The sequence below is a fragment of the Marmota flaviventris genome, chromosome 1 (genome assembly GCF_047511675.1).
Source record: "Marmota flaviventris isolate mMarFla1 chromosome 1, mMarFla1.hap1, whole genome shotgun sequence".
NCBI classification, from domain to species: Eukaryota; Metazoa; Chordata; class Mammalia; order Rodentia; family Sciuridae; genus Marmota; species Marmota flaviventris.
Genome location: NC_092498.1, coordinates 91,148,577 through 91,170,302, shown reverse-complemented (window position 1 = coordinate 91,170,302; position 21,726 = coordinate 91,148,577). Strand labels below are relative to the sequence as shown.

The window sequence follows — 21,726 nt, the reverse complement described above, 5'->3', positions numbered from 1 at the left end:
AGTCACTGACCCCAACTGTTCTCATCTCATGGGCCATTTTCACGTGTGTGGTCCACTTGGTTCACAGGGCAACAACACACCACGCTTCTTTCCCACCGTCCTCCCAGGCTTCCAGGATCCAGTGGTTGGGATTCCTTTGCAAGGTCTCTGGTAAGCCAGGGCCTGAGCATCTGGGCCCCAGAAGCTAAGCACTCATTTCATTGATTCAAAATGTGGATTTTTTTCAAATTTTGACCTCTGTATAATTAGGATACATTTAATTTTTTTTTTTTTTTTTAGTTTGTACATGGACACAATACCTTTATTTTGTTTATTTATTTTTATGTGGTACTGAGGATAGAACTCTGCATCACACATGCTAGGCAAGCACTCTGCCACTGAGCTACACCCCAGCCCCATAAAATTAGGATAGATTTTATGATTGAAAATCCATCATTATTTTTTGGGTAGCACTTTTGCTTTCTTAAAGATACATAAAATAATGACCCTAATAATCAGTGAATTTTAGATTTGATGAAATATGCCAACTGCCTTAGTATGTAGGATCTTGTGGTCTCAGAGGGAGTGCTCCGAATACCACCTCTAGGGCTGTCTCCATGCCCAGCTCTCTGCAGCCCCATACACTGTCAATGAAGCCAGAAGGCAGAGGAGGTGGGAGGAATAGAGTGCATCTAGAATAAATGCAGCAGCACTTGATTATAATAAAGCCCTTTTTTCTCCCCAGGTCCAAACTTGGAATCTAAGTCAGGATGAGTCCAAAAGTGGATATACTTTATGGAAATATAATGAAAAGCTATAAAACGTTTCTTTCCTAAAGAAGATGTATTAACTTACAGATACATCTGAAGATTCAGCTTCACAAGAAGCAAAGTTCCTTTTACATTCTTATTTAATATATTTTCAGGTTTCTCTCAATCAATTGACATTTGCTAAATGCTCTTTTTGTGCTATGTAAACTCTGGGAAAAATGCAAGGGATAAAAATATGAATCCGGGCTGGGAGCATAGCTCAGTGGTAGAGCACTTGCCTAGCACGTGTGAGGCACTGGGCTTGATTCTCAGCACCACATGCAAACAAACAAAATAAATGTTCATCAAGAAGCTGGGATTGAGGCTCAGTGGTAGAGTACTTGCCTAGCATGTATGAAGCACTGGTTTTGATTCTCAGCACCACATATAAAGAAGTGAACAAAATAAAAGCCCATCAACATCTAAAAAAAATATTTTTAAAAAAGTTCATTGACAGCTAAAAAAAATATTTTTAAAAAAGAAAGGTATTTTTTTAAAAAAATGAATTAACAGATTGGGTGTCCCTGAGGTATTCACACCAGTAGCAGAGAGAGAAACAAAAAGTTAACTAAAACACAGGTAACACATAATGTGTTAGGAGATTACCGAAACAGAAGCAGTTGGTTTTTCCTAGGATTTAAGGAATGATTTTGAGGAAAGGGAGGCCACAGAAAGCAGAAGATGGACCCGGCAGAAGAGATCAGTGAGGCAGCAATGCAGCTAAGAAATACAGCCTCCTGTGCCAGAAGCTTGGCCTTTATCTGAGGGCTGGCTTTTAAAGATAGCAGTTACATGATAAGATCTGCTGTTCTGAAAGAGCTAATTCCACAGGCTGAGAAATGACCTGGAGCAGAGTGAGAATGTTAGTAGGAAACCCTCAGAATACGCAGCCCATGTCTGAAGAGAATGGTGGACCTGCTACCCAGGGGCTCGCTCCCACACCTTCTGGGCTGCCCTTACGTGGAGTCCAGCAGGGTCCCATCCAGAAGCGAGGCATTGTAGTGGTACTTGAGGTAATCCCCCTTCTTACTCAGCACGGAGCAGTCGGGGGGCTTGTAGTGGGAAGTGATGCTGATGGAGTCAGAAGGATTGTGGAAGTCGATCACATGGATGTCAAACACCAGCACCGCTGAGCCAGGGATGTTCCCTAAAGACAGACATGGGGGAACTGATGAATGAAGCCTCTAAACTGCCGCACTCCCAGATATCAGCAGGTGTGTCATTCGAGTCCCCAGGGAACGAAGGGAAACCCAGATATGAAATGCTAGGGAATACTGAAGAGCAAAACTAAAAGGGCCATTAGAAGTAACCATTTTACAGGTGAGGAAACTGAGACACAGATTGGCCCAGGGTCACACAGCCAGTCATGAGCACAGTTTGGACTCAAACTCAGAACTGTGGCCTGTTGCCCCACAGAATCCTTAAGCCTGAAAGACACTGGGTCAATCGATCATGGAGGAAAACTCAAGCTCAGACAAATGGAGGCTCGCCCCGCCCCAACAAGAAGCCAAAGAATGAGACCCGAACATCAGCCTAGAGCGAAAGTCACTCCAGTGCCCAACTACTGCTCAAGAAAAACCAAACTCACATACTTCAAAGAGGAAAGAAGGAAAGTGGCCTACACACATCCCGTAGGACAGTACTCCTGAGTCACCTAGTGCTTTTACAACGCATTCTATTTATTCCACACATTAGTACATTTTTCTTTTCCATTATCTCCACTTTTGAAAATATCTCACTTCTGAATACAGGTTTATAGTTTACAAGTGTTCTTCACATATGTTCTCTTATTAACCCCCTAAGACAACCTGATAAGGTAGGTATTACTATAAGTCCAAGACTAAAAGACACTCCTTGAATTAAATGACAGCTTGGGGAAGGAGACACCTTAGACGTATGCATCAGTTGTAATACACCCTCCCCCAGCTCATTTCAGAAAAGCTTAAATGTCAAAAAAAAAAAATTTAAATAGCATTCCATAGAACCAAGGACGTATACAGCATTATTGCTGCATTTTACTTTAAAAAAACCAAATCAAATATACTATATCTCAGGAATTAATGGTCATAACTTTCCTAGCCTTGTATTTGTATACACAACCAGGGTAATTCCACATCATGTATGATCCCAAGAGTGGGAACTTAAACTGAGTAAGTTATATTTTATGTATGTATATTCTGCCAAAATACTACTGCCATGTATAATTAAAAATGAAAAAATTTTTAAAAAGTAAAAAATAACCTTATTCAAAAACAGCAATAGACACAATTCAAATAGAGATACATGAACACCCCACCTCCCATACCTGCCAAGTATTTTTCTGTGTTTCATGGATGTCCTCTCCTCTAAAACACATACATACACTTAATTGTGAGTTTGGTAATCAGTAAGAGGGCTGAAGCTAACCCCTCTTGCCTATCCATTGTGTAATAGTCGGGAACTGCCCATCAGTAACAAGAATAGCCCAAGGAAGTCAATGACCTCTGTTTTTGTTTGTTTGTTTGTTTTGCAGTGGTGGGGATTGAAATCAGGGTCTCACACTTGCAAGGCACTCTGCCACTTAGCTACATTCCCAGCCTATGAGCTTCGCTTTTGAGATTTGCAAAACAGGAAAGCATCTCCTGATTAGGATCAGATGTGTGTCACTTGGTCTCAAACCTCAACCTATGAGAAAGCACCCACCAGTCTGCAAAGTAAACCACCCATAAAATCAGCCTCCTGGCAAGAGGCTCTTTAGGGACAAGAATCCCTGCCATCCTCCTATCAGCTAGTATATGGCCGTAAATTTCTTGCTCTAACAAGGACTTGCTTTGATTGATGGCTTCAACTGTGGCAAGCAGAGCAAGCCTTTTAGGCAGTAATAAATTCATTAATTTTTTGTGCAATTTTTTTTTTTTTTTTTTGGTGGTGGTGGTACCAGGGATTGAACTCAGAGGCACTTAATCACTGAGCCATATCCCCATCATTTTTTTCAATTTTACATAAAATTTATTTTTTATTTCCAGACAGGATCTAAGTTGCTAAGGGCCTTGTTAACTGGCCAAAGCTGGCTTTAAACTTGAGATTCTCCTGCCTCAGCCTCCTGAGTCACTGGGATTACAACCATGAACCACCATGGCCAGCAACAAATCCATTAAATTTTATAGAATGTGATTGTATCTCAATAAAAAATAAACTTTAAAAATGTTTTATAGATATATAGCTAAAAGAATTGAAAGCAGAGATTTGAACAAATATTCGTTCTGAACACCAATATTCAAGCAGCATCATTCACAATCTGTCCACAACAGATGAAAGGATAAACAGTATATACGTACAATGGAATAGTCATTCAACCATATAAAGGAAGGACATTTTGATATATACTAAAATAGGGATGGGACTTGAAAAACTGTGGCCAAGTAAAATAAGACAAATAATGTGTGGCTGGACATACATGAAATACCTAGAATAGGTAAATTTGTAGAGACAGAAAGCAGAATGGTGGTTATGTGTCTGGGGGAGGGGAGAAGAGGAAGTTACTGGGTAATGGGTTCTGAGCTTAGACTGGGGATAATGCAAGAGTTTTGGGTAGAGATAACAGTAATGGTTAATACAGTACTGTGAACAGGTTTAATGCCACTGAATTATACAGCTTAAAATTGTGAGAATGACAAATGTTACATAAATTTTACCACAATAAAAAAAAATAATGATGGAATTCACTTTCACAGAATAAAAGGGGAAAAACGTTGCAAATGATGTCAATGCCTGGGTCCTAGCCTGAGATTCAGACGTGGCTCACCTAGAGCAGTGGGCTCAGTCTTGGCTAGGTATGAGAATGTTCTGGAGGACTTAGTGAGTACACAAAGGCCAGCCACTCTCCTGCTCAACACAGCTGGTCTGGTGATCTTTAAGCTTTCAGGTGATTCTCATCTGTGACCTGCACCAATACCTGTACAACAGTTGTACTAGAGAGGGACCAGGCATTGACATTTTTAAAAAGATTTCCAGAGGTCTCTGACAGGCAACCAAATTTAAGGAATGTTATTGGTAAGTCAGCAGCTGACTTTTCCCAGACATAGGGTCATATATAGGCAGACACCAATTTGGTCAATGCAAATATAATGCCCACTCCAAGGGCAAAATGGAATATCTTCCTCCCCCTCCCTCACCCCTGAGATCTGCCCCTGCTTGTCAAGCACTCTCCTGATGACTCATTCAGCTGCCCTGGCACTGGGGACTGCAGATTCAAGCATTTTGATCAGTCCAGAGGTTGATTCACACCCACTCAAGAAACTTTTAACATTAGGTTTGTTTGTCAGCTCCAAGGAAGTTAACATGAGCTTGTCTACCAGGTACCTGGTTAATTCAGAGGCACAAGCAGGCATCAGCAAAGACGGAAGCTCTGCGTGGGCAGGGAATTTTGTTTGTCTTCTCTAATGAATCCCCAACACTTACAGCCAGGACCTGGTCAGGAAAATATTCATTGAATCTTTGATGGACATGCAGATGGGAGTTTCTGAGAGTGTAAAATTAGAGATCAGACCTAAAGCCCTAAGACAGGGCTTTCAGCTTCAGGCAGCCAGCAGGCCTCCCACCTCCCATCTTGCTCTGACTTCATAAAGCTATTTATAGATTAAGTGTAGGAATGAGTGCCCACCACCTAACAGGTGCAAATAGTTCATCATTTCATTATGGCCCCAACCCTGGCCTCCCCTGAATGAGCTCTTTAACCAATGCAGAAGTTGTCATTCCATTTTCACAAGAATGCCTCCCCAAGAAGAAACACATGACTGGGAACATAGGTCAGTGGCAGACTGCTTGCCTAGCATGTGAGAAACCCTGGGTTCAATCCCCACCACACACACACACACACACACACACACACACACACACAAAGAGACACAGGTAACAACAAAAAAAGAAAGGCAGCCAGCTGCCTAGCCCAGGAGGGAAACTCATTTGTTCCTATTGGTTGTGAATTTCCTTTGAAAGCTCTGGGACTTCTGGTTTAAGTCCTCAGATTTTCATTTATGGGTATTAAAAAGTCACAACTTAATGGAAATTCATTCTTTCCATCTGCCTGTGGGATCAAAAAGCCATGGGTCCAATTCTGGCTCCATCAATGATTAGCTCTTCTGGTCTTAGGCAAATGACTCAATCTCCATGAACCGCATTATTTTATCTAAACAATGAGGATAATAATACTTTAAAGATCGTTTCCAGGTTTGAATGAGCCTGCATGCAATAAGTCCCAGTTGTACAATGGGTAAAAAGGAGTTATTTTCCTCTTCTTTTTTTCTTATAAGAGTGCTGAAAAGGCAATTTGTAACTTGAGTAATAACTAACCATCAAGGAAGAGATTCCTGGACAACCCTGTGGGTAGGATCTGTTCCTACTTTAGGGCTGCAAACACATCTAAGCTTCCTAATTCCAGGGCTGTCCTCATGGGACAAAGCAGACAGCAGAGATATCCTGAACCTTTTCCATAAGGCCTACCCTTCTCCCACCAATCCTGCAGGGGAAAGTGCTACGACAAAATTAGGGGTTGGTTGATAGAGGCTGAGAACAACACAGAGGACCCAGCAATTCATTCCCGCCACAAATATGTACTGAGCCCTTACTGTGAGCCTGTGGATTGTGGTGAGGAAGTCGTAAACCAAGATCTACATCTTGAAGCCCTTCTGGGATCAGTCCCACAGCATTAGGACCTATGCAACCCACATGAAGAGGCCACAGGTGCTAATCAAGAGAACAGAAGCAGGCCCCCAACAGCACTTGGGCCTTACACATCAGAGGGCCCTCCCCCCACCACAACATGAGTCAGAACAAAGCATTCTCATGCTCCGAAAATTTATGAGCCTTTGGATGCTTCCCAGAGCCTCATATAATTCTTTGCAGAGCTCTGTCTCATACTTGATGGAAAGCCAAAAGGGAAAAATAATTTAAGCAAATGTTTTCCATCAATGTGCTCTTTCTGGAGAAAGGAAGAATCAGTCTTCAGTTCATCACAATACAGACATGCTCAGGGACGTTTATCCATTTTTGTATGTCTGTGGCTGGATATAGAAATGACATGATACAAACAACAGTATCAAGACACTAAACAAACAGCGCAAGAGGCAAAACCTATTGAATGTTTCTTAAGCTGGGATCTTTTGTGACTTAAGTCAGAAATTTAAGTCATGAAGAAAACCATGCATCACCATGGTACACTCTAGTTTCCAATCAGCTTGATGTTTCATAGATGCTCTGAGATAAACCCTACAAGGAAAATTCCTAAGATTGATATGATTTATCACCAACAATCAGAAAAGGTTTAACAAAGTTAATGTGTACAACTAACGAGACCTGACCAGAATTCCATCAGCAAAATGAACACTATAGCAAAGTAAATACAGTTGCTAATTATTCCTAAGCAAGTCTAAGTAAGTTAGCAAAAAATGGCATATGAAAGAAAATGTAATTAAGAAAAAAAAAGAAAAACAGTTCTGAAATACTATGAAGCCACTGGGCGTGGTGACACACACCTATAATCCCAGCAACTCAGGAGGCAGAAGCAGGAGGAGGATTGCATGTTCAAGGCTAGCCTCAGCAATTTAGCAAGGCCCTAAAATAATTTAGTAATTCCATGTTTCAAAATAAAATATAAAAAGGGTTAGGGAGGTGGCTCAGTGATAACACACCCCCTAGGTTCAACACTCAGTACCCAAAAAAAAGAAAGAAAGAAACATGGAAACATGGGCTGGGGCAGTAGCTCAGTGGCAGAGCCTTTGCCTAACATGTGTAAGGCACTGGGTTTGATCCTCAGCACCACATAAAAATAAATAAATAAAATAAAGGTATTATGTCCACCTGCATCTAAAATTACTAAAAAGAAGCAAACAAACACTATTAAGCCATTAAATATCTGCTGGCACTGGGCATGGTGGTGCACCATGTGTAATCCCAGTGACTTGGGTGGCTGAGGCAAGAGAATCACAAGTTGGAGCCCAGCCTCAGACATTTAGTGGTACTGTATCTCAAAATAAAAAATAAAAAGGACTGGGGATGTAGTTCAGTGATAAAGTGCTCTTGGGTTCAATTCCCATACCCAGCTGAATTATATACTTAAATGAATGAATTTCATGCCATACAAAACAAAAACCAAAAGAAGGGTTTTGCATTTTACTTGCAAACAGTCCAGCCAATAAATAAACAAACAAACATGAAGAGAGATAAAATAGAGCAAAATGTTAGCAAGTGGTGAGACAAAGTGGAATTCACTATATAGATCTTTCAACTTTGGTGTAGGTTTAAAAATTTCAAAAGGAAAAGGAAAGTAAGCCACGAACAAAGAAAAATAACAGAACGCTAGAAACTAAATCTATTTGGTGCAATCAAGTCTTAAGCTGAACTTTGGCTTCGATGTTTCGACATGAACCGGGCAATGTGGAAGCTGCCAGTCAGTGAGGAAGGCCCGTGATACCCACCTCTTCCCTCCTCTCCATACCCCAGGTGAGGGGGGACCACAATCCTTCGCTTCTCTCCAATGCAAACACCAAGTAAACCTTCATCCATCCCAGGAATCACATAGCCCTGCCCAATGTAGGTGTCAAAGGTTCGGTTTCTCGAGTAGCTAGAAAAGAGACAAGAAGGAGGTGACTCAACACCACGGTATCTATGTCAATGATTCAGGACGGAGATTGAGGAAGTTAATACCTACCTCAGGGTGGCCAGAACGGAAGGGATTGATAGGAAATTATTACATTTTTCATTGCAGATCTTTCCATCATTTTAATTATTCAATAAGATGTTACCAGCTGGGCAAGGTGGTTCACACCTATAATCCCAGCAGTTTGGGAGGATGAGGCAGGAGAACTGTGAATTCAAAGCCAGCCTCAGCAATTTAATGAGTCACTAAGCAACTCAGTGAGACCCTGTCTCTAAATAAAATACAAAAAAGGACTAGGGATGTGGCTCAGTGGTCAAGTGCCCCTGAGGTTAATACCTAGTACAAAAAAAAAAAAAAAATTACCTTTAAGAACAGAAATTCCTTTTTTTTTTCCTCCTCCAGTGGTGGGGATCAAACTCAAGGCCTCATGCCTTCTGGACAAGCACTATACTACTGAGCTACATCCCCAGCCTTTTTAAAATTATTTATTTATTTATTTACTTACTCATTTTATACCAGGAATTGAACTCAGGGGTGCTTAACCACTGAGCCACATCCCCAGCCCTTTTCATATTTCATTTTTTTTTTTGAGACAGGGTCTCGCCAAGTTGCTTAGGACCTTACTAAATTGTTGAGACTGGCTTTTAATTCACGATCCTCCTATCTCAGCCTCCCAAACTGTGACTCAGTTTTTGTCACTACTTGTTCATGTGCCACCGCGCCCAATTTAAAATGTTTATTTTTAAGACAGAGTCTTGCTAAATTGCCCAGATTGGCCCTGAGTTTTCAATCCCCCTGTCTTCACTGGGAGCCACAGGCATTATAGGCGTATGCCACCTCACCTGGCCTTCTGTGATACTTTAGGATGACTAAACAAACTAGGAGTCTATTACCTCAGAGACAGGTAGGATTTTGTCACTACTTGTTCACAGGAAACTAAAGGAGTGGTCCCAAACAACACATGCCACTTGAGTGAGCAAGGCTTAATAAAGGAACACACTTGAGCCATCTGTATAACTGTTGATAAAACTTTGAATAACACAAGAGGCATAGTAATCAGCCTCTGCAACATCCAGGAGGGAGCTGAATGCTTCTAACCAGTCCTCTCCAGCTGGTCAGCCTTTAAAAACTGCAAAGCACGTCCATATGCCTCATCTAACCATGTCTGCGAAAGGTTTTAGAACAGGGGATACACCAAAGCTCCTGAAGTTCGGAGGTCTTTTTTGTAGTCACAAAGTCACTACACCATAGACAGGAAACGATACCCAAGTCTCCTGGCACCAAGTTGACTGAGCCACCTAGGAGGTCCTTGACCTCTGGCCATTCCCATGCTAGACCCCATGGGACAGGTAAGCCCAGGATAGGGTGATGGTGGGAATCTAGGGTGAGCCTCTCCTCTTTTCCTGCAGACCCAACTAAATCAGCCCCCCAAAGGTAACTGTCATGGCAACCTCTGAAGAAATTCAGAATCAGAAAAGAGAGACCTGTATTGGAGATGAACATATGAAATCACCACTGACAGATACTCAGATCACATTCCACCAGTGGTGGACTTCATTTAATAAATGTTCTGATGAATGAAGGCTACAATTGTGTCCTCACCTGGAATCAAAGAAAGTGCCATCCAGAAGTGTGCCATTGTAATGATACCTGAGGAAGTCCCCACTCTGACTCCTCCGCTCACAGTTTGCAGGTATGACCTTGTTCTCAATGGAAATACTATCCTTGGGGTTATGGAGATCCAATAACGCAACATCAAATACCAGGGATGCCTGTCCAGGAATGTCTTTCCCTACAGTGGAATGGAGGAAGATGAGGCAATCAGGACACAAGATTTAGGAAAGACTTCACCACGCCACACCCTCTGTGTTGGTGTTACTCATTGCTTCAAATATTCAAAACAAGGAAACAAACATTCTTCTAAGACTTGGATGGTTCCCCATGGTGTCTAACTTGGGGTTCCACGGTGTCCGACCATGGGCTGATATGTACCATGTACAGCTTGACCTACTCAGAAAAAGGAGCAAACTAACTGAATGACAGAAGAGACTACTATGTTCACAGTGTCAAGCTCATGCTGGCAAATCAAGGCTGTCTGTGAGTGGTTGCACACCCATAAGCAAAGCCAAATACATAGCTCTGTGGGTTTCTGTTTGTGTACAAATGCAAATCACAGATATTTAAAGGTACAATTCCACAGCCCTGAGTTGGTTCTGGAAAATACTACAAAGACTTGCTCCTTGGATCTTACAGTCAATTTTCTTAAGAAGCAAAATGTAACAGTGAGTCATTTAAGTATATCGAAAACAGGATATAAATAAACCAAAGTTAGCCAAGATAACAAAAAAATTATAACCACAACCCAAAATTTAAATAGTCTTCAAATTATTTCTCTCTCTACAGGGTACCGTTTCTCTCAGATATTCCTAACAGAATACAGTCAGCCCTCTATATCCCGGGCTTCCACATCTATGGATTCAACCAAATGCTGATTGAAATATTTTTTTAAAAAACTATCTATACTGAACAGGTATAGACTCTTTTTGGTCATTATTCCTTAAACAGTATAGCATAATAACTCTTTACATGGCATTGACATTGTGTTAGGTATTACAAGTAATCTAAAGCATTAAGGAGAATATATATAGGTTATATGCAAATATTATCCCATTTTTAAGTAAGGGACTTGAGCATATGAGAATATTGGAATCTGCAGGTTATACCAGAACCTCTCCAGTAGGTACCAAGGGATGATTGAATCTATATTAATTCTAATTAATATATTTTCTAACATTATGCCATATGGAGCTAATGACATAGACAAAACACAGAAGAGAAGCCCAAATTTGGAAAAATTTGGCAGTTCTGATATTATATGGTTATATGTCTACAACACACCAATTCCAATCTCATTTCACATATGGGAAAGCAAGAGAGATTGGTACCCAAGGCCTCAGCTGGTAAGGCAGGGGCAGAGAGCTTCCTTATGAACACAATGATCATGAGTGGAAATTTCTGCAAAAGGATAATCCACATGGCACCACAGGGTACTAGCTCTTCCTGCACAGATCAATATCAATCAATAAATAATTCTAAATCCAGAAATTTGGGATAAAAGAATGTTAACAGACAAACTCTTCCTTTTTTAATATGTATTTTAGTTGTTGATAGGCCTTTATTTTATTTACTTATATGTGATGCTGAGAATCAAACCAGTGCCTCACACATACCAGGCAAGTGCTCTACCACTGAGCTACAATTCCAGCCCAAGACAACTCTTTCAATGCATGTTATATCATTTTTTTAAATTTTTTATTCTAATTTGTTATAAATGACAGCAGAATGCATTACAATTCATATTATACATATATAGAACAATTTTTCATATCTCTGGTTGTATAAAAAGTATATTCACACATTTTTATCTTCATATATATATACTTAGGGTAATGATGTCCAACTCATTCCACCATCTTTTTGACTCCCTCACCCCCTCTCTTCCGTTCCCTCCCCTTTGCCCTATCTAGAATTCATCTAATCTTCCCATGCTCCCCTCCAAGCCCCACTGTGAATCAGCCTCCTTAGAAAAAACATTAGGCATTTGGTTTTCAGGTATTGGCTAACTTCACTTAGCATTATCTTCTCCAACACCATCCATTTACCTTCAAATGCCACGATTTTACTTTCTTTTATTGCTGAGTAATATTCCATTGTGTATATACCACAATTTCTTTATCCAGTCATCTACTGAAGGGCATGTAGGTTAGTTCCACAGTTTACCTATTGTGAATTGTGCTACTATAAACATTGATGTGGCTGTGTCCCTGTAGTATGCTGTTTTTAAGTCCTTTGGGTATAGACCCAGGAGTGGGATAGCTGGGTCAAAAGGTAGTTCCATTCCCAGTTTTCCAAGGAATCTCCACACTGCTTTCCATATTGGCTGCACCATTTTGCAGTCCCACCAGCAACATATATGAGTGTGACTTTTTCCCCCACATCCTAGTTAACACTTATTGATGTTTGTATTTTTAATAGCTGCCATTCTGACTGGAATGAGATGAAATCTTAGAGTAGTTTTGATTTGCATTTCTCTAATTTCTAGAGATGTTGAACATCTTTTCATATGTTTATTGACTGATTGTATATCACCTACTGAGAAATGTCTGTTCCGTTCCTTGACCCATTTATTGAATGGGTTATTTGTTTTTTTGGTGTTTAGCTTTTTGAGTTCTTTATATACCCTAGAGATTAGTGCTGTATCTGATGTGCAAGTGGTAAAAATTTGCTCCCAAGATGTGGGCTCTTAATTCACCTCACTGATTGTTTCTTTTGTAGGGAAGAAGCTTTTTAATTTATTAATTCTTGTGCTATAGAAGTCTTATTAAAGAAGTAGTGGCCTAATCTAATTTGATGGAGATTTGGGCCTACTTTTTCTTCTATTAGATGCAGGATCTCTGGTTTAATTCCTAGGTCCTTGATCCATTTTGAGTTGAGTTTTGTGCATGGTAAGAGATAGGGGTTTAATTTCATTTTGTTGCATATGGATTTCCACTTTTCCCAGCATCATTTGTTGAAGAGGCTATCTTTTCTCCAACATATCTTTTTGTCACTTTGTCTATAAGATAACGGTAATTATATGGGTTAATATCTGTGTCCTCTATTCTGTACCATTGGTCTACCAGTCTATTTTGGTGCCAATACCATGCTGTTTTTGTTACTATTGCTCTGTAGTATAGTTTGAGGTCTGGTATAGTGATGCCACCTGCTTCACTCTTCTTATTAAGGATTGCTTAAGCTATTCTGGGTTTCTTATTTTTCCAAATGAATTTCATGACTGATTTTTTTATTTCTATGAGGAATGTCATTGGGATTTTGATCGGAATTGCATTAAATTTGTATAATGCTTTTGGAAGTATGGTCATTTTGATAATATTAATTCTGCCTATCCAAGAACAAGGGAGATCTTTCCATCTTCTAAAATCTTCTTTAATTTATTTCTTTAGCATTCTGTAGTTTTCATTGTAGAAGTCTTTCACCTCTTTCATTAAGCTGATTCCCAAGTATTTTATTTTTCATTCAGGCTATTGTAAATGGGGCAGTTTTCCTCGTTTCCTTTTCAGAGGATTTGTCACTGATATACAGGAATGCCTTTGATTTACGGGTGTTGATTTTGTATCCTGCTACTTTGCTGGATTCATTTACTAGTTCAAGAAGTTTTCTGGTAGAATTTTTTGGGTTTTCTAGTTATACAATCATACTGTCGGCAAATAGTGCTAATTTGAGTTCTTCTTCACCTGTCCATATCCCTTTAATTTCTTTCGTCTAATTGCTCTGGCCAGTGTTTCAAGAACTATGTTAAATAGAAGTGGTGAAAGAGGGCATCCCTGTCTTGTTCCAATTTTTAGTTTTTACAACATTTAGAATGATGTTGGTCTGGGGCTTAGTATAGATACCCTTTATGATGTTGAGATATGTTTCTGTTATCCCTAGTTTTTCTACTGTTTTGAATATGTATGGATGTTGTATTTTGTCAAATGCTTTTTCTGCATCAATTGAGATAATTATATAATTCTAATCTTTAAGTCTACTGATGTAATGAATTACATTTATTGATGAATAAATTACATTTATTGTTCAACATTATATGTTGAACCAACCTTGAACCCCAGGGATGAACCATACTTGATCGTGGTGCACTATCTTTTTGATGTTTCTGTATTCAATTTGCCAGAATTTTATTGAGAATTTTTGCATCTATGACCATTATAGATATTTGTCTGAAGTTTCCTTTCTTTGATGTGTCATTGCCTGGTTTTGGAATCAGGGTGATATTGGCCTCATAGAATGAGTTTGGAAGTACTCCATCTTTTTCTATTTCATGAAATAAATTGAAGAGTATTGGTATTAGTTCTTCTTTAAAGGTCTTGTAGAACTCAGCTGTTTATCCTGGGTTTTTCCTTGATTGGTAGGCTTCTGATGGCGTCTTCTAATTCATTGCTTGAAATTGATCTGTTTAAATTGTATATATCATCCTGATTCAATTTGGGCAAATCATATTGCTCTAGAAATTTGTCAATGCCTTTGATATTTTCTATTTTATTGGAGTACAAGTTTTAAAAATAATTTCTAATTATCTTCTTATTTCTGTAGTGTCTGTTATGATATTTCCTTTTTCATCATGTATATTAGTGATTTAGTTTTCTCTCTCCTTCTCTTCATTAACATAGCTAAGGGTTTGTCAATTTTATTTATTTTTTCAAAGAACCAACTATTTTTTTTTTGTCAATTTTTTCAGTTGTTTCTTTTGTATCAATTTCATTGATTTCAGCTCTGATTTTAATTATTTCCTGTCTTCTACTGCTTTTGGTGTTGATTTGTTCTTCTTTTTCTAAGGCTTTGAGATATAATGTTAGGTCATTTATTTGTTGACTTTTTCTTCTTTTAAGGAATGAACTCCATACAATGAACTTTCCTCTTAGTACTGCCTTCAGAGTGTCCCAGAGGGTTTTTTAAATATTTAATTTTTAGTTGTAGTTGGACACAATACCTTTATTTTATCTATTTAATTATTTTTATGTGGTGCTGAGGATCAAACCCAGGGCCTTAAACTCTACCTCTGAGCCACAACCCAGCCCGTGTCCTAGAGGTTTTGATACATTGTATCTATGTTCTCACTCACCTCTAAGAATTTTTTTTTAAATATTTACTTCTTGGTATAGATGGACACAACACAATGCCTTTATTTTTATGTGGTGCTGAGGATCCAACCCAGGTCCCGCCCATGCTAAGCGAGCCGCTCTACGGCTGAGCCACAATCCTTGGCCCTGTAAGAATTTTTAAATCTCTGTCTTGATGTTTTTTGCAACCCAATGTTCATTCAATAGCATATTATTTAATCTCCAGGTGTTGGAGTAGCTTTTATTTTTTTATTTTATCATTGATTTCTAATTTCATTCCATTATGATCTGATAGAATGCAGGGTAGTATCTCTACATTTTTAATATTTGCAAAGAGTTGCTTTGTGGCATAACATATGGTCTAGTTTGGAGAAGGATCCATGTGCTGCTGAGAAGAAAGTGTATTCATTCATTGAAGGATGAAATATTCTGTATATGTCAGTTAAGTCTAAGTTATTGATTGTATTATGGAGTTCTATAGCTTTTTGTTCAGCTTTTGTTTGGAAGATTTATCTAGAGGTGAAAGAGGTGTGTTAAAGTCACCCAGAATTATTGTGTTGTGGTCTATTTGACCCTTGAACTTGAGAAGAGTTTGTTTGATGAATGTAGACGCTCCTTTGTTTGGGGCATATAAAGTTATTATTGTTAAGTCTTGCTGATGAATGGTTCCCTTAAGCAGTATGAAATAGCCTTCTTTATCCCTTTTGATTAACTCTGGTTTGAAGTCTACTTTATTTGATATGAGGATGGAAACCCCTGCTTGCTTCTGTAGTCCATGTGAGTGGTATGATTTTTCCCAACCTTTCACCTTCAGTCTGTGGACATCTTTTCCTATGAGTCTCTTGGAGGCAGTATATTGTTGGGGCTTTTTTAAAATCCAATCTGCCAATCTATATCTTTTGATTGGTGAATTTAGGCCATTAACATTCAGGGTTATTATTGAGACATGATTTGTATTCCCAGCCATTTTTGGTTTTTGGTATTTAACTTGATTTGGTTTCTCCTTTGATTAGTTTTTCTTTTAGTATAATTCCTCCCTTTGCTGATTTTCTTTCTTTTTTTTTTTTTTTATTTAACCTTTGTTTATTTATTTTTATGTGGTGCTGAGGATCGAACCCAGGGCCTCACACAAGCTAGGCGAGAGCTCTACCGTTGAGTCACAACCCCAGCCCCTGCTGATTTTCATTATTGTTTTTCAATTCCTCTTCATGGAATATTTTGCCGAGGATAGTCTGTAGTGCAGGATTTCAAGGTATAAATTCTTTTAACTTATGTTTTAAATGGAAGGTTTTTATTTAATCATCAAATCTAAAGCTTAATTTTGCTGAATATAAGATTCTTGGATGGCATCTATTTTCTTTCAGAGCTTGATATATGTTGTCCAAGGTTCTTCTAGCTTTCAGGGTCTAGGTTGAAAAATCTGCACATAATCTAATTGGTTTTCCCCTATATGTAATCTGATTCCTTTCTCTCTTGGCTTTTAATATTCTCTCCTTATTCTGTATGTTAGGCATTTTCATTATAATGTGCCTTTTTTGTGGATCTGTTGTGATCTTTGTATATTTGGCATCCTGTAAGCCTCCTGAATTTGGTTTTCCAATTCATTCTTCATGTTTGGAAAATTTTCTGATATTTTTTCATTGAACAGATTGCTCATTCCTTTGGTTTGGAACTTTATGCCTCCTCTATCCCAATAACTCTTAAATTTGGTCTTTTTATGCTATCCCATATTAAATGTTCTGTTGATGGTTTCTTACCATTTTCACTGTGTGGTCTACATTCTTTTTAAGATTATATATTTTGTCTTCATTGTCTGAGGTCCTATCTTCCAAGTGGTCTAATTTGTTGGCGATGTTTTCAATTGAACTTTTAATTTGGTTTATTGTTTCTTTCATTTCAATGATTTCTGGGTTTTGTTTGTTGTTTTGTTTTTTGGAAACTTTATCTCCCTACTAAAGTAATCTTTTGCTTCCTGTGTTTGTTTATGTAGCTCTTTGTCAAAATGATCTTTTGCTGCCTGTATTTGCTCTCTTATATCATCCTTTAATTCGCAGAACATTTTAATTATGTACATCCTGAACTCCTTCTCTGTAATTTCTTCTGCTATGCTAGCTATGGATTCTGTTAATGTGGTATCTTGATTTGTTTGGGGTACTTTCTTCCCTTGTCTTTTCATATTGCTTGTGTCTTCCTTTCTAGCTCTGTGGCTCAGAGGAGTTATCATTTTTACCCTATAAGCTTATAGTGCCCCTGTAGGGATCCAATACCTCTCCTTTAAGGTGAAGGACAATGTTAACAGATCCCAATATAAATAATATATACCCTAAAAACAAATGTTTATTATTAAGACATTTACAGTTTAGTCACAATGCACAGAAATGGTGAATTCAATTAATCTACAATATATTCAGTAGGTTTGTAAAAGGTTTTACTGTTTATGATGGTGGACAAAGATTCAGGGGTGAGGAGTAGGATGATATGCTGAGGAGGTTGAAGGTAAGGTTATAGTTTTTATATCTTAGGAAGTGAGAAAGAAATCTAAAGAGGAAGATTAGTAGCAGGAGAAGGGAGAGGAAGTAATTTTGGGTAGACAAGTAAGTGGGAAGACAGTAGAGTACATAAAACAAACACACATATATATTAAGAAAACAAAAAATGTGATAATAGTAGAAATTGGTGGGAAAAAAAGAGTATACAATACAACTGTAATATACTATTCAGATATCCCAGTCCTCAAAATCCTAATTCATGCAAAGTACTTGGTTTCACCTATTTTGGGGATTTGAGGACAAGAGAATAGAGAAGGAGAGGAAAACAAATATTGAAAGAAGAAACAGGATTGGTTTTGGTTGGAGATCAGTATCTTTCCTGATTCCCTTCTCTCCTTCAATAGATGGGGTCATCTGTTGTTAACTGGTATTTCTGCCCTCAGCATGGAGAAGGTAACCAGAGTGTAACAGCTGCTGGGGAGAGGAGGTAGTTAGAAACTGGGTACCTGGCCAGCTGGAGTTCCAAACTGGGAGCTGACCCCACTGAAGATGTGATGAAGGTGGCCCAAGTTGGAGGTGCCTGCTTTCAGCAGTGGGTGTCAGGTGGGGTGGGGGAGGCAGCGATGGCATTGGACAATGAGTTCAGAGACGAGCTCTGTGGCCTGTAGTGTGTGGTTGACTTCAAAGCCTGTGTGAAGTTCCCGGGTGCAGGCAGGCTACTGCTCATAGGGAACTATCTCTGCTGCTGCAGAGTCCCAAGATGGTGGCAACTGGGGGAGCCCCACAGTGGTAGCTGGGGGTCCACAGAGGAGTGGTGGCCAGAGTTCCTGTATGTGGGAAGCTGCTGGGTGTCCTGTGTGGGAGCAGTGTCTGTGATTTCTGCTTGGGTGGGTGGCCGAAAGTTCTGCGTGGGTGCTACTGATGGTCTTGATGGGGTACCTGGTAGTCCTGCGTAGGGAGACCTACTCTGACACTGAAGCCTGGAGCCCTGCACGGGCACGGTGATGTGATTCCTGTGCAGGAGCAGGAATACAGCTGGCAGAGCAGTATTCTCGTGGCTTGAGTCCCAGGTCACAGAGCGACATAGAATGCTGCCTCCCTCTGGCCCACCATTTTGTATCTCCCCATGTTATACCATTTAAAGGAGGTGACCAGAGCATGTGACCCATATGGCATGCCATGCCTGGGCTCCTTCAACTTGAGGGTCTCATTAAGCAACTGGGACATCTGAAGAGTATATTATATATATTACAGCCCTATTTTGCATTACAGTTGTTTTGCATTTTATTTAGAGACAGGGTCTCTAATATATATATGCAAAGTACTTGGTTTCACATATCAACTTGACCTTTGGCAGAGCCCACCCTTCGTGTCTCCTTCCTCTCAGAGGATGATAAAATCTGTTAAAAGCAGGCTACTGGGGCTAAGTTGCCAAAATTTCCTGGTTTGCACCTCTGATGGTTTAATCTATGACATTCATTCCACAGGGACAAAAATCAAAGCATTATGTTAGAAAATATATTAATTAGAATCACTATCCTGTTTGTAGTTTTACTGTGAGGGAAAACAGAATATTGGCTGATAAAGAGGATTTCTTAGTTACTCATATTTGAATTTTAGGCTTGTTTAATCATAATGACAGACTGGCAATTTTGATATATGGCTAAATTTAGATCTTGATATCTACAACCTCCAGACTGTCTAGATCAAATATCATCACAGATAAGCAGATGTAGTGGCACGCGCCTGTAATCCCAGCGGCTCAGGAGACATAGGCAGGAGAATCACAAGTTCAAAACCAGCCTAAACAAAAGCAAGGTGCTAAGCAACTGAGTCACTTAATGAGACCCTGTCTCCAAATAAAATACAAAATAGGGCTGGGGATGTGGCTCAGTGGTTCAGTGCCTCTGAGTTCAATCCTTGGTACCAAAAAAAAAAAAAAATCATCACAGGTGGGACAGAAAAAATAAATAACAGATGTCCAAAACCACACCTTGAAGGCTATAACAGGATGATTACATATGAATGCCAGTGACCATGAGTGAATGGAAGTTTCAACACTAGATGATCTAAGCTATCACTGTTCAATGTAACTTTCTACAGTAATGAAAGTGCTCACTTTTTGCTGTCTAGTTCAGCAGGCCTCATGAAACTATGACTCTTTTTTTTTTTTTTTTTTTTTTTTGTCGTGCCAGGGATTAAACACAGGGGTGCTTTAACCACTGAGCAACATCCCAGGCTCTTTATTTAAAATTTTTTTAATTTTGAGAATCTAAAACTCTTGAGTACCTGAAATGCAGCAGTGATCAAAGAATGGAATTTAGTTTTAATTCATTCATTTAAATGTAACTTGCCACCTGCAGCTAGTGACTTCCATATTGAACACTATTAGTATAGACCGAAAGGTCTTTTGTTGGTTTCATGTGGTCACATCTGAATTACTCACTGCAATAAAAATAAAGATGATGAGAAAAAGAACTTACCATCTCCATCTTCCCCGTAGGCCAGGAAAGGAGGTATGGTGATGATGCGCTTTTCCCCCACACACATGCCCAGCAGCCCTTTATCCATTCCAGGAATCAGCCAGCCAATTCCCACATATGTGTCATAGGTTTTCATGCGATTGTGACTGAAATCCAAAGAGAAAGGGGAAAAGTTCCATACCCTGTGTTTCCAACTTATCCCTCAGGAGGGTTTTTGTTACCCAAATCTCAGCTAGACAATAAGCACATAGGCAGGCATTTATGGATCTTTGCTCCAAAACACAAAGCAGAAGTCCATAAGCAGTCCACAGTGACTGATGAAAGAGGCAGCTATTCCCCTAATCAAACACACAGCACTGAGAGGAAACCCTAAAGGGTACCCTGTTCTCCAGCTTAGCCCCATTTCTCCCCATAGATGCAGGCATGGTCATCTTTCCCTTTCTTTCCATGGGAAAACTATAAAAAATGAACTAAAACATGTACATCTATGGCCCCTTCACTTGCTAATGAGATCTCCAAACACTGTTAAACCAGATATGCAATGATTGTTTTTAGAGTTTCCTCAAATCTATTAAATTTTGACGTGGTGCAATAGAGCACCATAGAGCCATAGAGCGTGAAACACGAAGCAAAAGTCTTACACAGAGGAGTTTGATACTAGTTAAAGTTGGGAAGTACCCCCTTTCCGGTTTCTTCACTGACACAGAAAATAAACAAGACAGAGGAACTGAGGGGCATTTCACGGACACTGCCATAAATGGTGGGACTTACCTCGAATCGAACAGTGTCCCGTCCAAGAATGTTCCGTTGTAGTGGTACCTTACAAAATCAGACACCTGGATGGTCCGAGAGCAACTTGGGGGCTTGAAATAAGTGTGAATCTGAACTTCGTCTTCAGAATTCCAAATATCCATCAGAAGTACATCAAAATGAAGCACTGAGTTTGGGGGGATCACACCAGCTAGAATAAAGAGTTCGCAATGAGAAACCACAACCTTTTGAGCTAGTCAAACAAATACCCAGGGCACCGCCAAAGTGAATGGAAGGTCACTGGTGTATAATTCCAAAACAACCCATCTTCTTCCATCTTTCCTTCAAATGAAATTAAGAGGAAAAAACCAAGATTTTCCTCTCACCAAGGGTATCATTCAAGGGCTGGGGCTCTACCTCAGTTGGTAGAATGCTTTCCTTGCATGAACAAGGCCCTGGGTTCAATCCCCAGCACCACACACACACACACACACACACACACAAAGGGGGGGTATTATTCAATACTCCTGTGTCAATGATGTCTTTTTCATATCTCAAGAGATAAACCTAAGAGGGAAATCTTAATTGTGTGTGTATTCACAGCTTTTCATGTTTCCCTGGACAAAACATCTTAAGATTCTCTGGTCTGCTTGACTGAACAGCCTGCAAATATTCTGGCTGTCTGCAGATACGTTTATAAATACAGAAGGGAAACTTACAGACTCCTTCACTTCCATAGGCAAGCTTTGGGGGGATCTTCACGAAACGCCTCTCATTCACACACATGCCAACCAGAGCCTGGTCCATCCCTGCAATCAGCTGTCCTTTTCCCACGAACACGTTGAAAGTGGAGCCTCTGTCATAGCTGAAGATTCAGAAGGCAGGAGAAAAAAAACCATAAAT

At 39.5% G+C, this 21,726-nt stretch overlaps 1 protein-coding gene across 1 annotated transcript in view; it reads right to left on the bottom strand.

The window, feature by feature from the left end:
* Fkbp9 (FKBP prolyl isomerase 9) overlaps nucleotides 1-21,726 on the bottom strand; it is a 47,923-nt gene that overhangs the window by 9,391 nt on the left and 16,806 nt on the right. Inside the window, exons 2-7 of the mRNA XM_027939637.2 lie at nucleotides 21,543-21,688; nucleotides 20,845-21,034; nucleotides 20,074-20,219; nucleotides 10,027-10,216; nucleotides 8,243-8,388; nucleotides 1,749-1,935 (exon numbers count right to left, since the gene is read on the bottom strand). Of these exons, the coding sequence (XP_027795438.1) occupies nucleotides 1,749-1,935; nucleotides 8,243-8,388; nucleotides 10,027-10,216; nucleotides 20,074-20,219; nucleotides 20,845-21,034; nucleotides 21,543-21,688 (1,005 nt within the window). The remainder of the gene's footprint in view (nucleotides 1-1,748; nucleotides 1,936-8,242; nucleotides 8,389-10,026; nucleotides 10,217-20,073; nucleotides 20,220-20,844; nucleotides 21,035-21,542; nucleotides 21,689-21,726) is intronic.